General features: G+C 38.6%; 2 protein-coding genes and 1 long non-coding RNA gene across 3 annotated transcripts; all 3 read right to left on the bottom strand.

The window, feature by feature from the left end:
• Positions 1–1,109: 1,109 nt before the first annotated feature.
• Positions 1,110–8,005, bottom strand: LOC134826748 (deleted in malignant brain tumors 1 protein-like). Its single transcript, XM_063839242.1, has 12 exons — positions 7,987–8,005; positions 7,463–7,702; positions 7,051–7,221; positions 6,588–6,893; positions 6,246–6,413; positions 5,746–6,051; positions 5,403–5,570; positions 4,903–5,208; positions 2,915–3,082; positions 2,415–2,720; positions 2,073–2,240; positions 1,110–1,878 (listed from the first exon to the last, which is right to left on the bottom strand). The coding sequence occupies exons 1-12, from the start codon at positions 8,003–8,005 to the stop codon at positions 1,577–1,579; spliced, it is 2,628 nt and encodes an 875-aa protein (XP_063695312.1). The 3' UTR covers positions 1,110–1,576.
• Positions 8,006–8,419: 414 nt separating this feature from the next.
• Positions 8,420–9,990, bottom strand: LOC134811908 (uncharacterized). Its single transcript, XR_010159870.1, has 3 exons — positions 9,286–9,990; positions 8,819–8,989; positions 8,420–8,534 (listed from the first exon to the last, which is right to left on the bottom strand). It is a non-coding gene; the product is annotated as an uncharacterized LOC134811908 (long non-coding RNA).
• A 4,294-nt stretch (positions 9,991–14,284) lies between these two features.
• Positions 14,285–25,062, bottom strand: LOC134826749 (glycine betaine transporter 1-like). Its single transcript, XM_063839243.1, has 16 exons — positions 24,510–25,062; positions 23,795–23,945; positions 20,820–20,954; positions 20,390–20,593; positions 19,818–20,083; positions 19,438–19,580; positions 19,196–19,318; positions 18,854–19,005; positions 18,308–18,649; positions 16,187–16,247; positions 15,806–15,974; positions 15,513–15,614; positions 15,145–15,338; positions 14,823–14,955; positions 14,500–14,683; positions 14,285–14,301 (listed from the first exon to the last, which is right to left on the bottom strand). Exons 1-16 carry the CDS (start codon positions 24,597–24,599, stop codon positions 14,285–14,287), a joined length of 2,466 nt encoding a protein of 821 aa, XP_063695313.1. The 5' UTR covers positions 24,600–25,062.
• Between the last annotated feature and the right edge of the window lie 2,351 nt (positions 25,063–27,413).

The following is a 27,413-nucleotide window of genomic DNA, read 5'->3' on the forward strand; positions in this document are numbered from 1 at the left end:
TCCAAAAAGGTATAACAAATTTGGTATTGTGAACATTCTCACAGTCTCTAGAAAATAATGGTACAAACATTTTTTAAATCCGAGCAAGTTTATTTTTATCGTGCACCCCCTAATCACTAATGCATAATGTTACTCGTTTAAATTTCTTCGAAGTAGCGCCTTTCTTTTCGGCAATTACCTGGGTCGACCCCAGGCTATTATGAATATGTTCATATTAAACATAGCCCTGCGTAATTGAACTCTCTAAAACACGCAAGTAAGCGCGTTTATGCGATTACATACAATTACAACAAGAATCTGTCGAATTATAATATAGACTAGAAAAAACGTGCAGTCACAGCGAGCGTGCTAAATCACTTTACAGTCGATCTTCGAGATTATTTTAGAAGGGCCCCCGACAGTTGAAACCAACTTCAAGTTCAATCGATGTATTTTCGGACGCTGATTCCGAATCACCTCCCATAACATGACATAGGGTTAAAATGCTCCCCTGACGAGATATTGGCGAAAAACTGTCTCGATCACGTGATACTGATATGACCGTATAAGGAAGTTAGTATAACTTCTCGTTAGGGTTAGGGTTTCAGTGAATGCTTTTGTTAAAGATTGGGTTAGGGTTAGGGTTGAGATCAGATTAGAGGGCTAGTATTTCGAAAAGTCGTTCAGGACCAGCTAGAGAACGGGTTGAAAAAGTCACGTGACAGTCGAGTGTAGAGTGATTAATCATCATCCTGGTCACAGGGAGGAAGCTAATAGTATTTTTTGTTAGTTAGTTTAAATTGCATACAAAAATATCCGTTACAGTGCAACCGAAGATACAGCCGATTAAAATGTAGCTCGCACTAAACACAAGGTAATTACCATAAAACCGATCGAAATGACGTTAAACAATTAATATCATTGCACGTGCACGTGCGTTTAAAAACCCTCGTCACCATGGTTACTTTGCATTTACATATTTCTCATCTATTTGCACGTGGGCGGTCGTACATACATACATACAAAAAGAATCTTTTGATTTATAAGTATGATACTTTTTTCGGAGAAATAAAACAATTATACAATGTTCCTTTATCAAATTAATTAAATACATTGTAAAATTCACAATGTGAATAATATTTCTAAAATTAATTTCCAACTAAAAACCTTCTAGTGGCGACATTACTATAACTATACGATAATAGTAATAATAAAGAAAAGTAATAAGCTGGTTTGTTACACGTTATATTTATATATATATCAGCCTCTGATTCTAAAATATGCGAATATGATTTATGCCTAATCAATGTGTTTGAAGGTGATGGAGTGACTTAAAGTTAAAGAAAACTCAAGAGGCTAAAGATCTTTAACTAACTTTTTTCTCCAATTTTTAAAAAGGTGGGTTGGTCTTGCCAAAATTTGAATTAACCTCTGATTTAACAGTTTTAAAGTTACGAACGTTACGTTTTAAGTGGTTTCGACCATGTTGCACATATAAAACATTAATTTACAGTGCTGTTTACTTTTAATACGACTGGAAAAGAAAGTTAGCAAATTCATACATCAAAATATTCATCAGTTCCATAAACTTATCAATTTATTCGCATTGCAAAAACACATCCTCTCCGTGACTACAATCGTCAACGAATGCAAACGAACATGAGCTCCATTCACCACTGCTACAGGCAACATCATCAAGAGTTATTTCGAGCCCCGCTTGAATGGCCCAGTTGTCACCGAATGACCAGCTCATCTGATTAAAGTATCCCATTTCTTTACAAATAGCATCAGCTGAGTTATCATCAAAACTATCGTCACAAACTGTTCCTCCATTGCTGAGCAGTAACCCTAGAACTCCAGCACCGACTGCATCACCATTTTCATCTACCAGACTTAACACTGAAAGTTTGATTAGTGTTACTTTAAATGAAATTATAAAAATAACTCTAACAACAAGTCATAATCAAAATCAACTTTCTTAAGCAACTGAAATAGCTTTTAAGTTATTTCAGCTTAAAAACTAAAAGAGCTTAAAAACTAAAAGAACTTCTTGGATGCCGGCAATGAAATCTATGTGTGAAAGGTACTTTAACCTGGACATTCATTGAGTTTGCAAGGTTGAGTCTGAACCGCTTCCCCAACACAATCTGCACCACCATTAGCCGGAGCAGGGTTAGTGCAAGTTCTTGTTCTGCTTTGTTCACCTTCTCCACAATAAACTGAACATTCAGACCAATCTGGGTCTGTGTATCCACCGTCGACTAGATTTAAAAGATGTTATTATTATCTTGATATACTTGAATCAAAAACTCATGGACCGCCAGTAACCAGATCTTTGGATCCTGGCTTGTCTCAACGATTCCAGAAAATATGAACCAAATCTTAGAATGAAACGAGAACAAGTATTCATGATCAAGAAACTAAGATAGACTCACCAACTCCTTCGCATTGTAGAAACACATCCTCTCCGTGACTACAATCGTCAACGAATGCAAACGAACATGAGCTCCATTCACCACTGCTGCAGGCAACATCGTCTAGAGTTATTTCGAGCCCCGCTTGAATGGCCCAGTTGTCACCGAATGACCAGCTCATTTGATTGAAGTGTCCCATTTCTTTACAAATAGCATCAGCCGAGTTATCATCGAAACTATCGTCACAAACTGTTCCTCCATTGCTGAGCAGTAACCCTAGAACTCCAGCACCGACGGCTTCACCATTTTCATCTACCAGACTTAACACTGAAAGTTTGATTAGTGTTACTTTAAATGAAATTATAAAAATAACTCTGATAACAAGTAATAATTAAAATCAACTTTCTTAAGCAACTGAAAAAGCTTTTAAGTTATTTCAGCTTAAAAACTAAAAGAGCTTAAAAACTAAAAGAACTTCTTGGATGCCGGCAATGAAATCTATGTGTGAAAGGTACTTTAACCTGGACATTCATTGAGTGTGCAAGGTTGAGTCTGAACCGCTTCCCCAACACAATCTGCACCACCATTTACCGGAGCAGGGTTAGTACAAGTCCTTGTTCTGGTTTGTTCACCTTCTCCACAATAAACTGAACATTCAGACCAATCTGGGTCTGTGTAACCACCGTCGACTAGATTTAAAAGATGTTATTATTATCTTGATATACTTGAATCAAAAACTCATGGACCGCCAGTAACCAGATCTTTGGAATCCTGGCTTGTCTCAACGATTCCAGAAAATATGAACCAAATCTTAGAATGAAACGAGAACAAGTATTCATGATCAAGAAACTAAGATAGACTCACCAACTCCTTCGCATTGTAGAAACACATCCTCTCCGTGACTACAATCGTCAACGAATGCAAACGAACATGAGCTCCATTCACCACTGCTGCAGGCAACATCGTCTAGAGTTATTTCGAGCCCCGCTTGAATGGCCCAGTTGTCACCGAATGACCAGCTCATTTGATTGAAGTGTCCCATTTCTTTACAAATAGCATCAGCCGAGTTATCATCGAAACTATCGTCACAAACTGTTCCTCCATTGCTGAGCAGTAACCCTAGAACTCCAGCACCGACGGCTTCACCATTTTCATCTACCAGACTTAACACTGAAAGTTTGATTAGTGTTACTTTAAATGAAATTATAAAAATAACTCTGATAACAAGTAATAATTAAAATCAACTTTCTTAAGCAACTGAAAAAGCTTTTAAGTTATTTCAGCTTAAAAACTAAAAGAGCTTAAAAACTAAAAGAACTTCTTGGATGCCGGCAATGAAATCTATGTGTGAAAGGTACTTTAACCTGGACATTCATTGAGTGTGCAAGGTTGAGTCTGAACCGCTTCCCCAACACAATCTGCACCACCATTTACCGGAGCAGGGTTAGTACAAGTCCTTGTTCTGGTTTGTTCACCTCCTCCACAATAAACTGAACATTCAGACCAATCTGGGTCTGTGTAACCACCGTCGACTAGATTTAAAAGATGTTATTATTATCTTGATATACTTGAATCAAAAACTCATGGACCGCCAGTAACCAGATCTTTGGAATCCTGGCTTGTCTCAACGATTCCAGAAAATATGAACCAAATCTTAGAATGAAACGAGAACAAGTATTCATGATCAAGAAACTAAGATAGACTCACCAACTCCTTCGCATTGTAGAAACACATCCTCTCCGTGACTACAATCGTCAACGAATGCAAACGAACATGAGCTCCATTCACCACTGCTGCAGGCAACATCGTCTAGAGTTATTTCGAGCCCCGCTTGAATGGCCCAGTTGTCACCGAAAGACCAGCTCATTTGATTGAAGTGTCCCATTTCTTTACAAATAGCATCGGCTGAGTTATCATCGAAACTATCGTCACAAACTGTTCCTCCATTGCTGAGCAGTAACCCAAGAACTCCAGCACCGACGGCTTCACCATTTTCATCTACCAGACTTAACACTGAAAGTTTGATTAGTGTTACTTTAAATAAAATTTCAAAAATAACTCTAACAACAAGTTATAATCAAAATCAACTTTCTTCAGCGATCAAAATAATTTAAACTAAAAAACTCCTAGGAAGAAAACAATGAAACTTATGTGTGAAAAGTACCTGGACATTCAAATAATGTGCAAGGTTGAGTTTGAGACGCTTCCCCAAAACAATCTGCACCACCATTAGATGGAGCAGGGTCAGTACAAGTCCTTGTTCTGGTTTGTGCACCTTCTCCACAAGAAACTGAGCATTCAGACCATTCTCCAAAATCAGTGTATCCGCCGTCGACTATATTTGAAGAATTTTATCATCATCTTGTTATACTTGAATCAAAAACATATGGACCTCCAGTTACAAAATATTTGGAATCCTGGCTTGTCTCAACAATTCCTGCAATTTCAATCAAATCTTGGATTGAAACCCGAGAATGTATTTATGATTAAGAAACTAAGATAGACTCACCAACTCCTTCGCATTGTAGAAACACATCTTCTCCGTGACTACAATCGTCAACGAATGCAAACGAACATGAGCTCCATTCACCACTGCTGCAGGCAACATCGTCTAGAGTTATTTCGAGCCCCGCTTGAATGGCCCAGTTGTCACCGAATGACCAGCTCATTTGATTGAAGTGTCCCATTTCTTTACAAATAGCATCAGCCGAGTTATCATCGAAACTATCGTCACAAACTGTTCCTCCATTGCTGAGCAGTAACCCTAGAACTCCAGCACCGACGGCTTCACCATTTTCATCTACCAGACTTAACACTGAAAGTTTGATTAGTGTTACTTTAAATGAAATTATAAAAATAACTCTGATAACAAGTAATAATTAAAATCAACTTTCTTAAGCAACTGAAAAAGCTTTTAAGTTATTTCAGCTTAAAAACTAAAAGAGCTTAAAAACTAAAAGAACTTCTTGGATGCCGGCAATGAAATCTATGTGTGAAAGGTACTTTAACCTGGACATTCATTGAGTGTGCAAGGTTGAGTCTGAACCGCTTCCCCAACACAATCTGCACCACCATTTACCGGAGCAGGGTTAGTACAAGTCCTTGTTCTGGTTTGTTCACCTTCTCCACAATAAACTGAACATTCAGACCAATCTGGGTCTGTGTAACCACCGTCGACTAGATTTAAAAGATGTTATTATTATCTTGATATACTTGAATCAAAAACTCATGGACCGCCAGTAACCAGATCTTTGGAATCCTGGCTTGTCTCAACGATTCCAGAAAATATGAACCAAATCTTAGAATGAAACGAGAACAAGTATTCATGATCAAGAAACTAAGATAGACTCACCAACTCCTTCGCATTGTAGAAACACATCCTCTCCGTGACTACAATCGTCAACGAATGCAAACGAACATGAGCTCCATTCACCACTGCTGCAGGCAACATCGTCTAGAGTTATTTCGAGCCCCGCTTGAATGGCCCAGTTGTCACCGAATGACCAGCTCATTTGATTGAAGTGTCCCATTTCTTTACAAATAGCATCAGCTGAGTTATCATCGAAACTATCGTCACAAACTGTTCCTCCATTGCTGAGCAGTAACCCTAGAACTCCAGCACCGACGGCTTCACCATTTTCATCTACCAGACTTAACACTGAAAGTTTGATTAGTGTTACTTTAAATGAAATTATAAAAATAACTCTGATAACAAGTAATAATTAAAATCAACTTTCTTAAGCAACTGAAAAAGCTTTTAAGTTATTTCAGCTTAAAAACTAAAAGAGCTTAAAAACTAAAAGAACTTCTTGGATGCCGGCAATGAAATCTATGTGTGAAAGGTACTTTAACCTGGACATTCATTGAGTGTGCAAGGTTGAGTCTGAACCGCTTCCCCAACACAATCTGCACCACCATTTACCGGAGCAGGGTTAGTACAAGTCCTTGTTCTGGTTTGTTCACCTTCTCCACAATAAACTGAACATTCAGACCAATCTGGGTCTGTGTAACCACCGTCGACTAGATTTAAAAGATGTTATTATTATCTTGATATACTTGAATCAAAAACTCATGGACCGCCAGTAACCAGATCTTTGGAATCCTGGCTTGTCTCAACAATCCCTGTAATTTGAACCAAATCTTGGATTGAAACCCGAGAAAGTATTCATGATCAAGAAACTAAGATAGACTCACCAACTCCTTCGCATTGTAGAAACACATCTTCTCCGTGACTACAATCGTCAACGAATGCAAACGAACATGAGCTCCATTCACCACTGCTACAAGCAACATCATCTAGAGTTATTTCGAGCCCCGCTTGAATGGCCCAGTTGTCACCGAAAGACCAGCTAATTTGATTGAAGTGTCCCATTTCTTTACAAATAGCATCAGCTGAGTTATCATCGAAACTATCGTCACAAACTGTTCCTCCATTGCTGAGCAGTAACCCTAGAACTCCAGCACCGACGGCATCACCATTTTCATCTACCAGACTTAACACTGAAAGTTTGATTAGTGTTACTTTAAATAAAGTTATAAAAATAACTCTAACAACAAGTTATGATCAAAATCAACTTTCTTCAGCGTTCAAAACAACTTAATCTAAAAAACTCCTTGGATGAAAACAATGAAACTTATGTGTGAAAAGTAATTTAACCTGGACATTCAAATAGTGTGCAAGGTTGAGTTTGAGACGCCTCCCCAACACAATCTGCACCACCATTAGATGGAGCAGGGTCAGTACAAGTCCTTGTTCTGGTCTGTGCACCTTCTCCACACGAAACTGAGCATTCAGACCATTCTCCAAAATCAGTGTATCCGCCGTCGACTAGATTTGAAGAATTTTATCATTATCTTGGTATAGTTGATTCCAAAAACACATCGACCTCCAGTTTCAAAATATTTGGAATCCTGGCTTGTCTGAACAATTCCTGCAATTTGAACCAAATCTTGGATTGAAACCCGAGAAAATATTCATAATCAAGAAACTAAGATAGACTCACCAACTCCTTCACATTGTAGAAACACATCTTCTCCGTGACTACAATCGTCAACCAATGAAAACGAACATAAGCTCCAATCACCACCGCTACAGGCAACATCGTCTAGAGTTATTTCGAGCCCCGCTTGAATGGCCCAGTTGTCACCGGATGACCAGCTCATTTGATTGAAGTGTCCCATTTCTTTACAAATAGCATCAGCTGAGTTATCATCGAAACTATCGTCACAAACTGTTCCTCCATTGCTGAGCAGCAACCCTATAACTCCAGCACCGACGGTTTCACCATTTTCATCTACCAAACTGAACCCTGCGAGATGGATTAATTTTATGAAAGAAATAGAAGTAATACTAGCACTCTAGCAGTTAAACTATCATAGTACCATGATAGCGCTGGCATGTGCGACGGTCCAATTTGTAGCTCCCTACGGTAACACTTCGAGCTGATACCTTTTTCTGAGGCGCCAGACACCGAATCGAAGGATCATGCTTCAACCGTTGTTCGGTATGCCACCACCCCGATCAAATCTTTCCGATAACCTTTAAAATTATACTCAAGCTTAAGTAATATGGTGTCATTATCTTATTATGAACTCATGATGAACTCATACATTCTACCTGAGGCTGAATCCCTTAAAATATTTAGCAGACCCCTTCTTTCATCAAAATCCCGCAAGAAGACCTGTACCGAATATGAAAACAATATTTTTAAGGGCGATGGCTTTTTTTAAAGATTGGAGTTTTAGTGCTCTTCTTGATCAATTTATGTTAAATTCCTGTATTGATTCCTGTGCGGCAATGTTTTTTAGCAGTTCGTTATTAACCTCAAATGTAAAATAACTTATTCCACTTGATTTATTAATTTAATGTTAATTCGAAAGTTCTGATAATCAGTATTGGCATCCAATATGCTACTCCCAATTACTCGAACTACCTTTGAATATGGCCGGTTACATAAAAAGTAATCTCACCATGGCAGGATTGTTGGTTGCATCTCCTTGTCTCCTCATCTTCCCCCTCACATTCATTTCCTCCGTTCGCTGGAATGGGATTTGTACAGGTCTTACTCCTGCTTTGAGAACCTCCTCCACATTCAGCAGAACAAACCGACCACTCTCCAAAGTTACTCCATCCACCGTCGACTGTTAACAGATCCTTGTTTGTAAATTTAGAAACCACTGTCATTTGCTGTGCGGCAAGGACAAATCACAAAAGTAGATCGTGGGTTTAAGGTTAGTATTTTTTTTATAATTTTCATACATTGTTCTGTACCATAAAAGTCATAATACCCAACGTGTAAAAAAACACATCCATTTGATTTATTCACTTAATATTAATTCAAAACGTCCTCATAATCAGAATGTGCATATAATATGCTACCACCGACTACTCGAACTATGGCTGGGTACATAAATAGTACTCTGACCTGGGCAGGGATCAGGGTTGCAAGTCCTCGACTCCTCATTTCCCCCCTCACATTCTTGTCCTCCGTTCGCTGGAATGGGGTTTGTACAGGTCTTACTCCTGCTTTGAGAACCGCCTCCACATTCAGCAGAACAAACCGACCACTCTCCCAAGTCACTCCATCCACCGTCGACTGTTAACAAATCCTTGTTTGTAAATTTAGAAACCACTGTCATTTGCTGTGCGGCAAGGACAAATCACAAAAGTAAATTGTGAGTTTAAGGTAAGTATTTTAATTTTAATTTTCATACATTGTTCTGTACCATAAAAGTCATAATACCCAACGTGTAAAAACACATCCTTTTGATTTATTCACTTAATATTAATTCAAAACGTCCTCATAATCAGAATGTGCATCTAAAATGCTACCACCAACTACTCGAACTACCTTAATATATGGCTGGTTACATACAAAGTACTCTGGCCGACCTGGGCAGGGATCAGGGTTGCAAGTCCTCGACTCCTCATCTTCCCCCTCGCATTCTTGTCCTCCGTTCGCTGGACTGGGGTTTGTACAGGTCTTACTCCTCATTTGAGACCCTCCTCCACATTCAGCAGAACAGACCGACCACTCTCCAAAGTCACTCCATCCACCGTCAACTGTTGGAATATCAACTTTACAAGTGTAGTCACATTTCTTCAATATCTTCTCCACCTTCGCACACTTCTTCGTCTGCCTTCTCTTCAATTTGCCCTCTCCTGTAGCAGAACAGCCCTCTATTGTAGATTTGAAGCCACTGGCAAGGCATTTATCAAACTGTTTAACTTTTTTCCCTTTGCATTTTGCATCCACAACTGTCAAAATGAAAAGAGCTGCTGCGGCTAGCACAAGAGTTCGCATTTTATCAAAGGTTCGGAGGATTATAATAAAAATAAATGGTGAGGTTCGTTCTAACAAGCTTAATAATAAGCCATCATGGAAGTGTGTGCCTTTGCAAATGTACTCACAACTTAGTTTTGAATTGGTTTAAGAAAAGGAACTATTGGTTAGATCACCAAACTTGACCACACGAGAAGCAGTGTGCTCAATGGTCATTCACCTTAGTCCTGAGATGCACCTTACTGGATCAAGTGTCAGGTTTATAAACTGTAACGATTTCACACTTCACACTTCACAGTATATAACAGTCACTGTAACATACTGTAACGACGTTACATGACAGTATATAACAGCCACTGTGCAAATCCAGGATACATAACATGAAGACTTTGTTGTAACTTTGTATGAAAAGCATTAATACTGTAACGACGACTGATCTCAGACATACCGTGTATAACGGTAGTGAGTTCCAGAACTGGTTAGAGTTATATTTCGCGTCCGACACAGCGTCTGATTACTAAAGACAACAACCATGGGCGACTGATAAATAATTAATGAATAAAGTCATTTTTAAATTGCTGTCCAGAAAGAGAAATTTGAAGTGATGTGGAATGTGGATGTTGATAGTGATTACGTTATTGCATGCGGAGGCGGAGAACCACCGGGACAGAGTAGTCTATAGATTGTTTAATGTTTAGTGGGGAAGAATATCGGATGTTGAGCAGGTGCGAATCTATGATTTGACTTGTCTCCCTTCGGTTACGTTTGCTGCCTGCAAACGATCATTTGACAGTGACAGCCAAATTGTTTTATTCCGCACAATTATTGTAAACGAGATTTTCGTCTCTCCCTGTAAATTTAGAGCGAATGATGATCCAAACTCGCGATCAACATCAAAAAGTCATAGATTATGCGCATAAAATACCATTAAAAATCCATAGGTCATTTCCATAGTAAAATAGTTTAAACTTACTTGGCGACACTCCAAATAGTTATGCAATATGTAACAGCAGCGGTGACGCCCCCTCCAGAATCTAACATATGCATTATGCACTGCCTACTAGGTCCAATCCTTTAGTCTCACAGACGAATCCAATAATTCAAGCGAAGTAAAAGTTTCGAACACGTACTATTTCCATGAGTATGACAACTAAAAAGAGTAAATATTTAAAATATTCCATGACACGTGCAGCATCCATGGCATGGGTGGACATAAGACAAGAAAAAATCAACATCAAACAAGGGCAATACTAATTTGAACAGATTGGTATGCGTAACAATAATACTTGGTTCGCTTATATATTCTATAAAAATAGCAATAATTTGGGGTAATTTTATACAGTTTATTATATATTGTTTATTATATATTATGCAAAGTGAAGATAAAAACAGCAGCTTGATAAAACAACATACCTTAACATGCGAATGATGTTGCCCAATAACGTTCTAAACTCGAATCAACATCAAAAAGTTATAGATCATGGGCATAAAATACCATTAAAAATCCACAAGTCAATGAACAATGAACTTTGCGAAAATATTCCCCGTGTTAAACTGTGTTACTTGGCGACACTCCAAATAGTAACAATTTATAACAGTATTACTATTGGCCTCGCCCCCTCCAGAAATTTGTTGAAAATTTGATTTGAAGTAACATTCCGGGTCCGCACAGTTTGATCTCTAGTCATGAACGCATGTCTCGAGATCGGATGCCTGGTAAAAAGTCTACATGCCGCGCCCAGGCCGGGGATCACAGGGTCCAAATTGGACTCCAATGGCATGAGGTGCTAGGGCCTGTCGCGATATCATGGATCGCTTAGGTTCCACCAGGATCTGGTAGTCCTCATAATTCTGCGGCCTGTATGTATCGTCATCTTGCACAACTCCTTAAGAATCTTGTGAGTTTGGCATTTGAAAATTTGCAGCCTTCCAGACATTGATTGGGTCAACGAGGTGTTGTACGTCACCTCAAGATCGGGTGACAGGGGGCCGGGCTGACTAGGCCAGAACCCAATTGATTGGGTCTGAGGTCACGTGATTATGAGCCTGAGGTCACATGATTAAGACGTCACCAGAGCTTGTTCTCCGAGCTCAAGCTACTTGATCAGGCCTTATATGGAATAATGTAGTATATCGCGTGTAATTGGATCCAATTATAGGAGCTGGGCAATTATCGCAGCATATTGATCTAGTTTCACCTACTGAAACCCAGCATGCAGCTGGGCCAGAGATATTAGAATAGAAGGATTATTTGTTAATGAAAATCGAAGTGAAAATCATGTAACCCTATATTTTCGAGGACGCTGAACACAATAAAACTGGTTGTAATTATCATACTTCAGGGCAAATTGATTTAAAATGCACTTGAAAGTCATGTATGTTATTATAAGCTAATTGCCTGAGCGGCTTATCGGGTGGCACCGGTCTCTCTGCCGAATCTTAGTTATTTTAAACAACGACGCCACTAGGTCTCAGCCAATGAGCGGGCTTATTAAGGAAATATCTCGAGTTGAAAAGACTAAAGAAATTTTTCCAAATATTTGCTAAAGATCGACCAATACGGATATCAACCAATATCGAAAAGTACTACCAAGCTTGAGCGAGCATGCTGTCTCTTTTACACAAAAACTCAGTTACAGTCTTGAACGGTGCGAGAGTCTTGGTAATGTCTTTAGCTAAGTCAGTCTCTCCTGCTCCAGTTTTTGATTGCCTAGCTCCAATTAGTCATCTAAAATTCCGTGTACTACATCAGTTATCTGGGTTTATCTCTCCAACATACTGCACAGCGAGCTCCAACGGGTTTTGTAGTCTCGTTGCAGTCTGAGTTTTCACTTCGATTTTCATTAACAAATAATCCTTCTTTTTTTAAATCTCTGGCCCAGCTGCATGCTGAGTTTCAGAATGTGATACCAGATCAATATGCTGCGATAATTGCGCAGATCCTATAATTGGATCCAATTACACGCGATACACTATATTATTCCATATAAGGCCTGATCAAGTAGCTTGAGCTCGGAGAACATGCTCGCTCTGGTGACGTCTTAATCATGTGACCTCAGGCTCATAATCACGTGACCTCAGACCCAATCAATTGGGTTCTGGCCTGGTCAGCCCGGCCCCCTGTCATCCGATCTTGAGGTGACGTACGACACCTCGTTGACCCAATCAATGTCTGGAAGGCTAAAAATTGTCACATGCCAAACTCACAATATTCTTAAAGAGTTGTGCGAGATGACGATACATAGAGGCCGCAAAATTATGAGGAATACCAGATCCTGGTGGAACCTAAGCGATCCATGACATCACGACAGGCCCTAATGAGGTGCACAAAATCAGAAATTTTAAAACTTTTCAGTACAATTTCAATGCTCCCTTTTGCCAGTCGGTTCCGGTCTGCACTAGCAAACTATAATACGTGTCGAGCTAGAGTACGTGTCGAGCTAGAGTACGTGTCGAGCTAGAGTACGTGTCGAGCTAGAGTACGTGTCGAGCTAGAGTACGTGTCGAGCTAGAGTACGTGTGCACCCCATGACGCGGCTCCTCCTTGATCTCAGAATAGTCTAGACATAAGACAATTGTGCTGACAATAACAATGGAGTTTGAGGTCAGCTAAACGCCAACTTGTAGTGATTAATTGTCTCGATCAGCTCCCATTAAGATTACATTCACACGATATATTATAGTTTAACAGCATCTGATAAATGGAAAACAAACGAACGAATAGACTTCAAGTTCATAAAGTTGGTCAAGGATCGTCGCTTGAGATTGTAAATTTTAAAACTTTTAGGAAAATGTTAAATTCTCAAACATTTACTGAGAGGTTGGAAATTTCAAAACTTTTTAGATATATATTATAACTATCATCATTTTATTTCGGGTAATCAACTAACATGTTGGGTCCTTTAGTTAGGATGTCAGGGCAGAATAAGATGACTCAAGATCTGATTTACTTCGGATTTCAAGGTATAACAGCGAGCGTGCTAAATCACTTTAGTTCTATACTGCTACAGTCAATCTTCGAGATTTTTCTGAAAGGGTCCCCGACAGTTGAGACCAACTAGAATCGATGTATTTTCGTACGCTGATTCCGAATCACCCCTATGACATATAGGGTTAAAATACTCCCCTGGCGAGATGTTGACGAAAAACTGTCTCAATCACGTGATATGACCATATAAGGAAGTTGGTATAATTTCTCGTTAGGGTTAGGGTTTCAGCATATGATTTTGTTAGAGATTGGGTTAGGATTGGGATCAGATTAGAGGGCTATGATTTCGAATAGTCATTCAGGGCCACCAAGAGAACGTGTTTGAAAAGTCACTTGACAGTCGAGCGTAGAGTGATTAATCATCATCCGTATAATAGCAGGTTCAGTACCATATTATTGCCAAATCAAATAAATAATTGGTTTTAAGTACTACATTTTCCGGCAAACCCGATTTTATCTCAACAAGAGAATATTCTGTAAATCAAACCATCAATCAAAATAATTCATTTGCAATCATATTATCCATGAACTATTAACAGCTCTTAGTTTTTATAAACATTAAATCAGTACGCATAGTCAATACGTGTAGCTATTCATAGTGGAATGCGAAGGCACAATCATTAAGTCATACGGTAATCTAAGTTGCAAATGCCACATATTAATCGGTAGCAGTTCATCTATGACCTTTAAAACAGTAAGTTTATATCCAAACGACAACTGTAACGGTAACAAGTATGTGGTTACACGGTCAGACTTTTCGTAAGACTTTTCGTGTCTTCCTCCTCCTCAGGACAAATCAGGTCAGGATTGACACGTGGCATCAACTGAACAGTACCGGAGCCGAACACTGTCTCAGTCATCTGTACAGCGACTACTGGATAGAGGAGGAAACAGCAGAAGAAGTCCTCCACAGGGTTTCCTATGATGCCTTTATCAAGTCGAACTGAGACTCGCACGCTGGAGACGAGCGAGACGAAGAAGAAATAGAAGACGAGAGAGAGGGCCAGCATTCCTGTCACCTGAAATGAACGTGAATAAGGACCTATAAGCTGATTATGAAGATACAGGGGACAATAATATGACAAATGTACATTCTTTGAACTCAAATTGTGAATAATATCATATCTTAACGTTGTAGAAATAACTTTTGATTGTTACCTCAGTAGTGTACTCAGCGAGAAGCAGAATAATGAATCCTAGCCAGGTTACCACAGTAACGCAGCACATCAGTACCCCAGAGTACTTCGCTCCACTGTCTAATTCCACCATTACTCGGTACAGTGTCACCGGACTGGGGTGGTTCATTTATAATTTAAAGTCATGCACCATTTTTTTAAATCATTAATTTTCGTTGTTGATGATATATCAACATTAATTAAAGTTAATTCTTACATTCACTAATTACCGCTTGAAGCTTAAATTAAAATTTAAGAATACACAATTTTTTTAAATATTGGAAAGAGGAGTCTCCAACACTCACGTCAAAACTATTTCCTTGATTATATCCAACCACAGCCTCGGTTTTATAGAAGTGAAGGGGTCGAGTACAGTGAACGCGAAGTCAGGTCCGAACGGGTCGATATCTCCAAGCTCCATTGCCAGAGCTCTCCACAATGAAACACACATGAAACAAAGGAGGATAGTGTAGGGCAGTCCCGTGATAACACTCGCCGTCTGAGGAGTAGACCGGGTTAGAGAACCTTTCTCTGCCTACATTCCAAAATAATCTAAATGTAGTACTAGTCAAGAAAATGATGATATGTTACTGTCCTAAGTTATTGTCCTTAAGTTCCAACCCAAGTGTAGGTTACAGTTGGAGTCTGAGTAGTTGAGATGTATAAGTTATACCTGGAGAGCTTTTAGAGAATCAGTTCCGCCAGCAGCTAGTAGAGCAGTAGCAGTAGCACCCTCAACCAGGGCCCAGAACAAACGCTGTAACACTGGAGGTTCCTGAACAAAACTATTTATAACACACGAGGAACACGTTCTGAGAAACACGTGCAAAGTTCGACTATGCGGCACGTTTGTTTGCATATTGAGTTTTGGAAACGTTCGGTCATGTCATTAATATCAGCTAATCAGACATCATGGCATCATCTGAAAAACTTTACTGGTGATCAAGTACAAAAAAAAAGACTAACCTGGTCACCATTAGCGGAAATGATATCGATGATAAGACTGCCAGAATCGGAGCTAGTGACGAAGTAGAGGACGATGGCGAACATACTGAACCCAGAAAGAAAGGGGCCCACGTCTCCAAACGAGTACATCAGGGCGAACCACATGTCATCAATACCAAAACAGGACAACCTGCGTAAGGTAAGCTGGTAAATTCTAAACAGCGGGTATTTCGGAAAAGTGGAGGGTTTGTCAATGTATAATATATCAACAATTAATATACATTTCGATATGATTCGAACAAATTGAAACAATCAAAATGGCGGGCAAACGATCCGTTTCATGATATGTACAAAACAATGCCAATATCTTGATCTAATGCAAACGACAAACCCGACATTTACCTGGTTTCAGCGTAATCGTGAGACGTTTGTCCGAATCTTCCCCGCGTCGCAATCAGGGTCTCTGAAAAGGACAAATGTTAAAAGAAATAGAAAATATTAATGTAGTGTTGTTAAATGAAGTCTTTGGTGGTGGTAATTTGGCCTGTATGCCAATTATATTTACAATAAAATCTAAGGGATGAAATTGTTCAATGATCCAAGAAACAGACTTTATCCTAGAACATGAAGAGTAAATGCTACTTTTAAATTGTTACACTTAAACGTTATCTCATTGGCTACTGCCTAGTGCCTACTGGTATCTCTACATGCCAACCAGACAGGGGGGGGGGGGTAAATGTTGGGTAAAATATCCGAATCTCCCCCGGCCAAGTGCACGATTTATTATCATTAGTTATTCAGTATCATTATAACAAAATAAGTTCTTAGTTTAGAATTGTATTTGTACGAGGATAGTATAATGTGCGTGATAGAAGTGTACGAGGGTATACCTTATCGGACCTTATTTGGACGGACATTACTTGAACGCTGGAGGTCCTAGCGTTCATCTTAATGTCCGTTCAAATAAAGTCCGTTCAATTTATGTCCGTCCAAGTTAAAGTCCGTTGAAATTTTTTCAAAAATGTTTCCATTTCGAACTTTTTGTCCAGAATATGACAACTTTGAGAACTTTATTGTGCCGTAAGTTAACGATGGAAAGGTTCTCCTTGGTCTGCCGGAGGCACAGAAAACTCTACTAGTATATGATATTTTCAAGGGTCACTTGGCGGAAAAAAGTCAACGAAATTATGGCACTCAACAACATAGTTCATGAACTAGTCCCCGCCAACATGACAAACTTGTTCCAGCCTCTAGATATTACGGTAAATCGTGTTTCCAAGGACATTGTCCGACGTTGTTATAGTTCATATTACTCGGGGGCGGTCATGAAACAGTGCTAGGAAAGCTCCACGTGATGTTAAGGTTAACCTAAGTTGTCTAAGATAAAACCACTTCACGCCGAATGGCTTGTAAACGTTAACACTGAAATGCAGGACCGGGGTAGTTTGATAAAAAAGGTTTCCATAAAGCTAGAAATCACTGATGCTTTAAGCATGGACTATTTCATGCACGAAAACCCATTTGATGAAGATATGTGATATTAGACACTGATCATGTACACATATCTTAACATTTTTACTGCTCAATGACTGCTTTTCTTACTTACTGTATAAAAAATGGATTTAAAAATCATTTGCTGAAATTTAAAAAACGTCAAAAAAATTGAAAAAATTCGGATTTTTGATGGTTTTGAATGCCTTCGAGCGTTCATATTAATGTCCGTTCATAATTATGTCCGTTCATGTAATGTCCCGGTCCGTCCAAATAAGGTCCGATAAGGTAGTTTGTGCGTAATAGAGGTGTTTAGTCGTCTGCGCCAATATTGTCCGGTCGGTTCCATGAATCGTCAAAGGGTGTCTGCTGACCGAATGGATACAATAACCAACCTCAGGACACAGTTCTATGTTGTCTATCAAAGGGTTATGATTCAGTATCATTAATTGTTTATGGAACTGTACGTGGGGAAACTATCATGATCTTACACAGAGTTACAGAGCCGCTAATTTAAATTTTCCTTTCCAATTGTATCGATCATGAGCTGTCAAAGGGAACGAAAACAACAGGAACTTCAAGACCTGTTTCCATTTTTCCCCTTATCGAGTTATCAAAGGTTGCAGGGTTGCTCTTCAAACGCTTAAAAATAAGTTACACTGATGTATAGCACCAACATGGAAATTTATCTTGTCTGAAACATGACGCAGTCTTTATTAGCAGCCGCGACACCCATACTATACATTACCAATTATTATTAGCAAGTCGAGGGAATTTGAATGTTATCATCCACAATGTACTACTTTATTTGGATTATATTTGGTGTTATACTCAATCAGAAATGACCAAGAGCAAGTAAGTTTGACGTTACTCGTAGGGGTTCGTCAAAAAGGTAAAATTTGAGCTTTCTTAAAAATATTTGGCGGCTGACTTCTGAAATTTGGAATTCCATATGAAAAAATTCCACTCCAAAATTCCACTCCAAAACTACAATTAGCAACAATGATCAGAATAGTAATACTTAGTACTTACTATAAAGGTCAGTGAACGTATCGTGAGATTCTGCGGAAAGAATTGCAGACTGGTTATCTCTAGTCAGATACCACCCAATGATCTTCTCAGCACAAGGATTACATTTGGCACCTTCACACAGAATATCCCAGTTCCCATTTAGACTCCTCCCAATATCCTCCATCCGTACTCCATACTCGCTCACAAACCTCCCCTCCTCCTCGTATGTGCCGTTAACAACGAGGGGGTTCCATTTAGGACAACACAGGCCCACCCCAGCTGCTGAGCGCTCTCGTTGTATTCCAGTACCTCCGAATACTACCATCCAGAGGAAAGAGTAAATGACTGGGGCCGTCAGAGCTCCTAAAATAAAGTTATTAAGAGCCCTTGTAATGAACGAGTGTTCTGTTATAGTCCACAATAATGGGCAGTTGTTGATTCAAAACTGCATTTTATATATGTTTTGAATTTGATCTCTTGATCTCGTAAAACCATTAATTCAGACACATTGGACATTTGAAACAAATTAAAGAATACAACAAATTTTTGGAATTTAAAAATACAAACCATTGACAAACTGCCTGATTGTTCTCCCTCTGGATATCTTAGCAATGAAAGTTCCGACAAAAGGTGACCAGGAGATCCACCATCCCCAGTAGAATATAGTCCATCCGTCCATCCAGCTACTCGGGCCATCAGTGCTTGTGTCTTCATAAGCTCTAAAGGATTGGTTATATTAGCAATCGTCATAATTTCGTCATATTGAACTGAATAACAGACTTTACAACGTTGCGGAAGTTAAATTCAGAAAATGATTAATAATCAATCTCAGAGCATGTTCACTGTTCAATTCACTAATACTTGGTAGTGACTAGCGAGTAACTAATATGTTCAGACATATGTTCAGACCTGCCGCGATCCTTGCCGCCAAAAGAAGGGACACTCATTTCAAATGCATCGGAATGTGTCCCCAGCTGCAGAATCCATTGGAAGTAGTAACCAATACTTTGAGTGAACAAATTTAGTATAAACCTGAAGAGACCGGACGATCAGCTCAATATTATAATGCCAGGATTCGACAAGTTATAAAATACCATCATTGTACACGAATATGGTCAAAACGTTTCAAGACACAGACATGATTAACTAACCAAGGGTCTCCGAGGAAGAATATTGCCAGTAACACAAACATTCCCACTGTAAAACAAACTTCACTGATTCTCCGGATCCCGTTTCCGAGTCCCGATACCACTGATATGGTGGCGATCAGGGTGACACACCAAATTATTATCACCTGGAGGAAACATGCGAGTGACATGCTCCAACTTATAGATTTTTTTTTATATCTAGCGTTTTTCAAGACGACAATCGCATGATTAATGAAATTATTTATAATATTCAGGTTTCATTTTGCAACTAATGCTACTCGCATTACAGGTATCATATTCGATACTCTCATATGATATTAATAAATAAGCTAGTGGAGGTTGTAGTTTGTACGCAAGATCATATCCCTGGCTCACTGACTGACCTGGTTCGTTACACTCTTCTCGATGTTAGGGTTGATGTAGTTCATTCCCGCGTTGACCTGTACCACTCCCAGCCCCAGCGAGGTACACACCCCAAACAATGTGGTGATAACGGACAAGATATCAATCATATCTCCGGGCCAACTGTAGATCTTATCTCCTATCAGGGGGTAGAAGCAAGATTTCATCGTCATGGGCATCCCCTTTCTGAATGTAACGAAACCGAGGAGTAGTCCTACTACTACGTATACTACCCATCCATGAATACCTGCGGAGAAGTGAATTAGAATATTATTTTCAGATAACAAATTTGAAGTTGTGATTTGCGTTCGTAGTTCCACGTCGTTTAGGCGAAGTTATAAAATGGCATGAGCGTGCTTAATCACTCTACACTAAAGATCTTTCTGGAAGGGCCCTCGGCCCCCAACTTGGTTCTACACGTGTTAGTCACGTGATAACAGGCGTGGAGTAATTAACCATCAACCAAGATGGCACTCATTCTTTAGAATATCATAAAATCAAACACTGTTAAATTTAGGACGAAAATACACAATTATAAGATGAGGTTACGAACCCCAATGATAGAAAGTGAGGTTGATAGCTTGCTGAGCGAGCTGGTTATCGGGGCTGTAGCTGTCTGTAGTGTACCGGTTATCTGACGTGTAGTGGTAGAGAGGTTCTGCCACTCCGTAGAAAAACAGTCCTACTCCCACACCACAAGCAAACAACATTGTGAACCACGAGATGTCGTTATATTCTGGCTCCTCGTGGTCTTGTCCTGAAGAGGCAATTTTACTTTTAGTTTTGTCCTGATATCAAAATTGGTACTTTTTTGTTTTTGCTTACTTCAACAATCAACACTTACTAAAATAAGAGTTGCTAAAATACCAAATATAATTGTTGTGGAGAATCCTATGCACCATTGCTAGTACAATAACGCGATGAAGAATTGTAAAAATGTGAAAATTTCTCATCTACCTGTGAAGTGTGAGCATATTGCTTACCTAATTTGATCTTGCCGTATTTGCTGAAGTAGATGATGATAATGATAATAGCCCAAACATCCTGTGACCCAATGTAAAGCCAAGTGAACTTGGCAGTAATCCAAGTTTTAGCTGATACAAAACTTTCTCCAGCACCTGCGGGTTAAAACTTAAAAGATCAGCTACAAGTTCCCTCTCGCCGCTTTATCACAATGCTGGCAAGCATAACCGTTGCCCTTATATTCACAACACTATGTACCCCCTATACTATTATATCCCCTTTATTGTTTTCCAGGCATTAAGACTCATCGAAAGAAGTTCAGCAGGTATATTTAAGTTCAAAACATTCTAATTCAATGTTAAAGATGACAGGAATAAGAAATAGTTATGTGGAGGTTTTTAAGAAATTTGCGCAAAATACGCGCCAGCATGTTATACGAAATTAGGTAAAAAACCCAAAATCGCCATATTCAGGTGCCTTAAAAACCATGTTAAAATTGAGTTAGAGATCTGAAACTTTGCAGAGCGTCTAGACCTTGTCCAAATCGACTGTAAAAAAAATTTCATGTTGCAGGAGTATCGGGAAGTGGGTTTTCTGGAACCCCTGTTTTACAACAGATTGTCGTGAAGCTATATATATATGTATAGACGCTTTTGCAGTAAATTGTAGCCTACATTTAAGTGTCCGTAGATTCAAAAGTATAAAAGATACAGTCATTTCGAACCACAGGTTTTAAAGATAATTGTTTATACTTTAGTTTACATTATATCGAAAAATAATTTATCGTCATCATCATCACTTGATGACGTCATCAATTTAAGTGTTTTTAAAACTTGATTTTTGACAAAATAACAACTTTTCAAATCGATTTTAAAGCATTAAGGAGTAATTTTATTCAAAATCTGAGGACATTTTCATCTTAGATAATTGTTCAAGCATTCTGAAAATCTACCGGAAAGTTTTCCTACCTTGCTCCTTCATAAAGATATTCGCTATTGAAGTTTGTGCTTTTTTGAAGAATAATTTTATAAAAACACAAAAGTTGTGAATTAGTATTCTCTGGTGTTGGGCCATCCCTTGGGTTGTGGAGCTCAATTTTGCTTCCTAAAGGTCTAAATTGTGTTATAGGCTAGTTTTAAAGTTGAAAATCGAAAAGTTGCACACGTGGGGACACGCCCAAATTCATTTAAAATAGCTAAAATCACTAAAAATTGTTATTTTCACGATTTTTACCAACTTTGGAGTCCCGTTGTGATCCAAGTTCTTTTTGAAATCTTCTGAAACTTTTCATGCTTATCAAACTATATATTAAATAACACTATGCAAAAATTTATGGTGATTCAATATTTTATGCGCACGCAACGTCCGCTCAAAGTTTGCACGTGCGAAAGGTGAGAATTTTGCTCATTCGTGATTTCGAATATATTCTGCTTTCCCACGATATTAAAATGGCATTATATATGAATTTAATGCCAACTTGAATGAGTAAAAAGTGCTATATCCAGTCTGTTATTGACAGATATGCCTACCTAAACACAAGGAAACGTTTTCAAAGGTAAAATTTCGAAATCGTTGAAATTACCTCCTTATTAAGTTTCGACTGTGTAAATTATCCTGACATTATAATCAAAAAGAGATGATATTTGACCAAAACCCATAATCATGGGTAGAGTGAACCGCTGCCAGTGTCTCTCTTTTCCAAACAAAAGAAAATGATATTAATTTGAGGAACCGTCCGCAAATGCAAATTGATACCGAGAATGAAATCGGTCGCTCGCTTTTCCCATTCATTCACGGCTTACGTATTGTAATAAAGCTTATTGAATGGGAAAAGCGAGCGACCGATTTCATTCTCGGTATCAATTTGCATTTGCGGACGGTTCCTCAAATTAATATCATTTTCTTTTGTTTGGAAAAGAGAGACACTGGCAGCGGTTCACTCTACCCATGATTATGGGTTTTGGTCAAATAACGTCATAGTTATTTCATGATTAAAGATTCTCGAAAAATTAAGTCTTTAAGAAATTAATGATGTTATGATTTTCTTCTCGAATCAGTTTGTATTAAATTGTTTTATGTGAGCATGGCTTACTTAGCCAGGATATACGTTTACTAATCAGCGTATTAGACTGTACATATTTTTAACTGTTTATAAATTGTTTATAAACAGTTTGATACGATAACATAATCATACAGAAAAAAGTGTATATAAACACATATTTCTATGTTTATTCTTAGGATGCATCAATATGGTCTTCTCAACAAGGTCTTATGAGCATGCTGAACTAAATTGATAAAAACGGTGTTTCTTTTTTTCTCAATTCAGAGTAACAACATCCAGCTCTAGATACTGGATACTTGAGGAGCTTTTCAAATTTGTGGGGCTTTGGGTTCTTGTTACGGCAGCTCTCAAAATCTCAGTCAATAGAAAATGCATTCATCGTGGAGGGAACTTTTGGAGCTTTATAACGATTTTGTATGGTAAACTGTGTGTTTTCATTAGCCCCGAAAGGCCACTTTCCCGTGTGAGACACAACCTTCCTAGAAAAGGGCATCAATAGATCGCAAACATTGCGTTGCTGGATCAATTTGTACAGCTTCGCATGCACCCCTTGCAGCGGCCCGGCGGAAATGGGTCACGCAGTAACGTGTGACAAGGAGCAATGAAATTGTTGTATTTCGAAATCCAGAGGTCATTTTGTGCGATAGTGCCACTATTATGAGCATCTCATTAATCGAGAAAGTCCTTTGTTCACAGATCCGACTTGACTGGCCGGATATTGTCTGCAGTTTTAATCATCCGTAGTTACAGCTTTGCCCACACCACATACGACCATACGTGTATAATTATGTACTAACATAGTTCACAGCCTTTTTCCCTTCTTTTATTCGATCGATAACAAAACCGCGGGGTCATTTGGCATTTGTTCACCTTATAGCCAATACAAAAAACTGTTAAACAGATATACTATAGAAGATATTGTTATCGTAATACCTTTAGCATCGATAATGCACCAGAGTACAAAGCCAGCCACAAGAAGTATTGAGCTGAAGCTGACTATCGGGTTAAATCGAAGTTCAGGAGCGTACTTCCCGCTTCCAAACTTCACTTTTATCCATGTGTTCCTATCCTTCGTCTTAGCATTCTGAGGGTGAACATGACTGTTACAGAAACGAGATTTATAGCTGGTTCGTTTGTTCATTTTTCGCAATTGCTATCGATATAAATAATTGATGGTATCATTTGATCCAATATGATTTTGTAACCTTCAAATTGTTATTTCTTTATTAGGGTCTGCCCACACTACGCCATGTGTCGACGGGCCACATGGCGTGGGTCAAAAGGCACAGTGTGTTTAGAGCTCCCGCCATGTGGCCCGTCTATCTAAACACATTGTGCCACTTGGCGTGGATTTAGCAAGGGGAATAGAGGCACGGATTTTAAAAATCCGTGCCTCTCTTCCCCGAGAGTTTCCACGCCAACTGGCGGGAGCTCTGCCCACACTTCGCGCCTCGTTGTGTGAATCCGTTTTTTTGACCCACGCCATGTGGCCCGTCACCACATGGCGTAGTGTGGGCAGACATTCGGGGAATAGAGGCGTAGTGTGGGCAGACCCTTAGGCTAGATCATCCATGACAATTGAACTAAATGTAATAAAACGAATATCGAAAGGTCCAGGAATTTAAATAATGTAAAGAATGCGACTGACTTGCCACACGAAGGTTCCACGACGTTCAGGATTGTGAGGTTCCTTGGGAAGCGTGGTGGTGGAGTTGGTTTCACTCATGCTGCCCTGCATGTTGTACGTAGCTTTATCAGCAACCACTCTATCTCTCTCTCTCTCTCTCTCAGCAACCACTCATGTCTGACCTGGATTGATTCATAGTTTTATCACGTATTTGTTTACAATCTGAAGGCTTGGAAAGGGCCACAAATTAACGATCAACTTTTAAGCGAGACAATATAAATCGTTCAAATAAAGTCTGTCCGTTTAGAGTCCTTTCACATTGGTTCCCAAAAGTATTCCACTACAAACTTATTACCCAGGATATAACTACTTTTTAATTTCGGATTTAAGTACACCAGCCAAATGTTTTTTTAAATCATATGGTACATAACAATATAATTTTATCACAGTGCTGGCAAGCATGACCGTTGCAATTATACTTACTATACTATTTCAGTATTAATTATTATTTCAATATAAGTAAAGATGAGAATTCAAAAGACAAAATGTTATAGGTAACACATCTACGAAATGTGGCGTTAAATGCCTTTGCACCCACGTACACTGTTTTGTCTCTAACCGGAAAGGAGGTTTACTATCGGAAATAAAAAATGAAGTATAATAATGGGAGAAAAATTAGACTCTGACGTAAACAATAAGCAAAAATTATAGATTGAAACCAATTATTGTTCTACCAAATTTTTGTGAAACTTTGATAATTGGTTGAATTTGAATTGGCCAATAAAGATTTTAACTTCGTTAATACTTCTTAATTAGATTAAAGAAAATTTGGTGGGTCGTGACGCAATAAGCAGCGACATCAACTTTTCACTTTCAGTTTGCACGCTTCTTTAATATGGCGCTAATAGCCGAATTAAAGTTGCGGTAAAAAATGGTTTCGGGAACCGGATTTACAATTATTAATGGTAGCCAACAACACAAGCGTTTATTCGGCCATATAAATATAATGCTGGGGTGAAAGTTACTTAAAAATCTCGCGATATTATTGTACCATAGCAATGGACAGCACTCAATACTCAGTAGCACTCAGTACATAGCACTTAGTACTCAGAGTCAGTGCAGTTATGGGTGTGACCTTGACTCTTTTGTCCGGCTACAATTGATCCCTTTGTGAGCGGTGAATATCGAGAAAACGATTAACCAGCAAAAGGGACAGTGACACCAGAAATATCGCCTTTGACCACAAATTACACCGTTGGTGTGAACCATTCGCGAATTATATAGTAAAGTTGAGGCTATCCAACCAGACATAATCATGTATCTATACAAGAAGACAAAAAACATTTAAAAGTAATCGCAAATCTAACTAGGATACCATCCATTAAAAAGGAGATGATTGGTACTAATATAAAGCAGCAATGATCCCATCATGAGCCCCGCAGTAAGTTTACATCAGAATGATCACGACACTATATCAATAAGAATTACTGGCGAGTATATGCACATCTTCTGCAAAATCGGCTGGTGCTCTATTTTTAGGATTAATTGTAATATTACTTTCAGTTCTTAATATAGCACCGGTTCATGGGATGATATTCAGATTAATCCCAGTGCCCTGACAGTAAATTAGAAGTACGGTCTGCACATATAGTTCTAATGAATTGGAGCAGCTAATATCGATCCAGTCGGATGTTAGAAAAGTTCATTCAACCGATCAATTAATCCTGCACCTCAATTAAGCACATTTAGTGGCTGTAAACAAAAATGTCTACAAAACATACTGTTACTTCCTTATCAGAAATACATTCTGATCTACAAATTTAAAAATTAACCAAGCGTACACAAGCAGACAAAATTAATCAAGGTCTAAAAAGTAATTATTAACGAGAGTATATTCAAATTTATGTTTCTTTGGTAGAATATCCTGTTAATTACAAATCTAAATTTCTGACAGGTGCTAAATAAGTAGCAATTAACCCTAGGAAAAACATCGTCATTTTGGCGTTGCTACAATTTTCTCAGACAATTAAATCAGAGAACAGACTATAATTCACTAACATTTCATGAAGATCATAGTAGCTGATTGGACCGATCGTAGTTGCTAAAACAACTTACCACAATCACGAGGATAAGATCTAAGGACCAAACATATCTCCTTCGAATCAATTTTTAAATAAAAGCCGAAATCAAAATATTACGAGAAACAACCTAAAACTTACGCTCATGTAGTAGTAAATCGTTAATATCTTGTGATCATCTACCGGCGTTATCGCTGACAATAATGGTGGTCCTGAACCAAACGAACACTGTGTCTCCCTGAATCCTGATGGTTACTCCACGCCAAACCTAGATACAATGGATTCGGTTATTATGTGTTTTCCATCTAGGTTATGAGGTTAATTGACTAAATTCGATTCCTTATAACAGTAACAGTAACTTATATAAAAGTTGTCCATAGTATTCAATAGCAATTCAATGCTGGTTAAGATTTTACCTATTTCAGCATTCTTCAAGTAGTGCGTGCCTGTCAGATAGTGGGAGCCTTCCGTACTTTCCTTTTTATCATCACAGTCTTAAGAAGAGTAGTTGCTTTTTCGTACTAGTCTAGTTGCTAGTCTAGTTGCTAGTTTCCTTTTTATCATCACAGTCTTAAGACTTTAAGAGGAGTTGTTGCAATTTCGTAATAGTCGTTTAGCACATTATACAGCGTAACAAAGTTTGAAAAAAGTTCTATCAGGGAGCTTTATTGCTAGCTAAAGGATTCTATTTTAAGATAAAGAGAAATGAAGTGTGACTGATGAGATGCAGCATATTACAAGTGGACTGATTCATCATTACGACGGTAAGTAATCACTCTATTTGTCTCCCTCTCTGACGTTTGGTTCTTCTTTATTTCTTTCTGAGTGTTCTCAAGCTTAGGAGTGT

The sequence above is a fragment of the Bolinopsis microptera genome, chromosome 2, assembly GCF_026151205.1.
Source record: "Bolinopsis microptera isolate Bmic1 chromosome 2, MBARI_Bmic_1.0, whole genome shotgun sequence".
Taxonomy (NCBI): domain Eukaryota; kingdom Metazoa; phylum Ctenophora; class Tentaculata; order Lobata; family Bolinopsidae; genus Bolinopsis; species Bolinopsis microptera.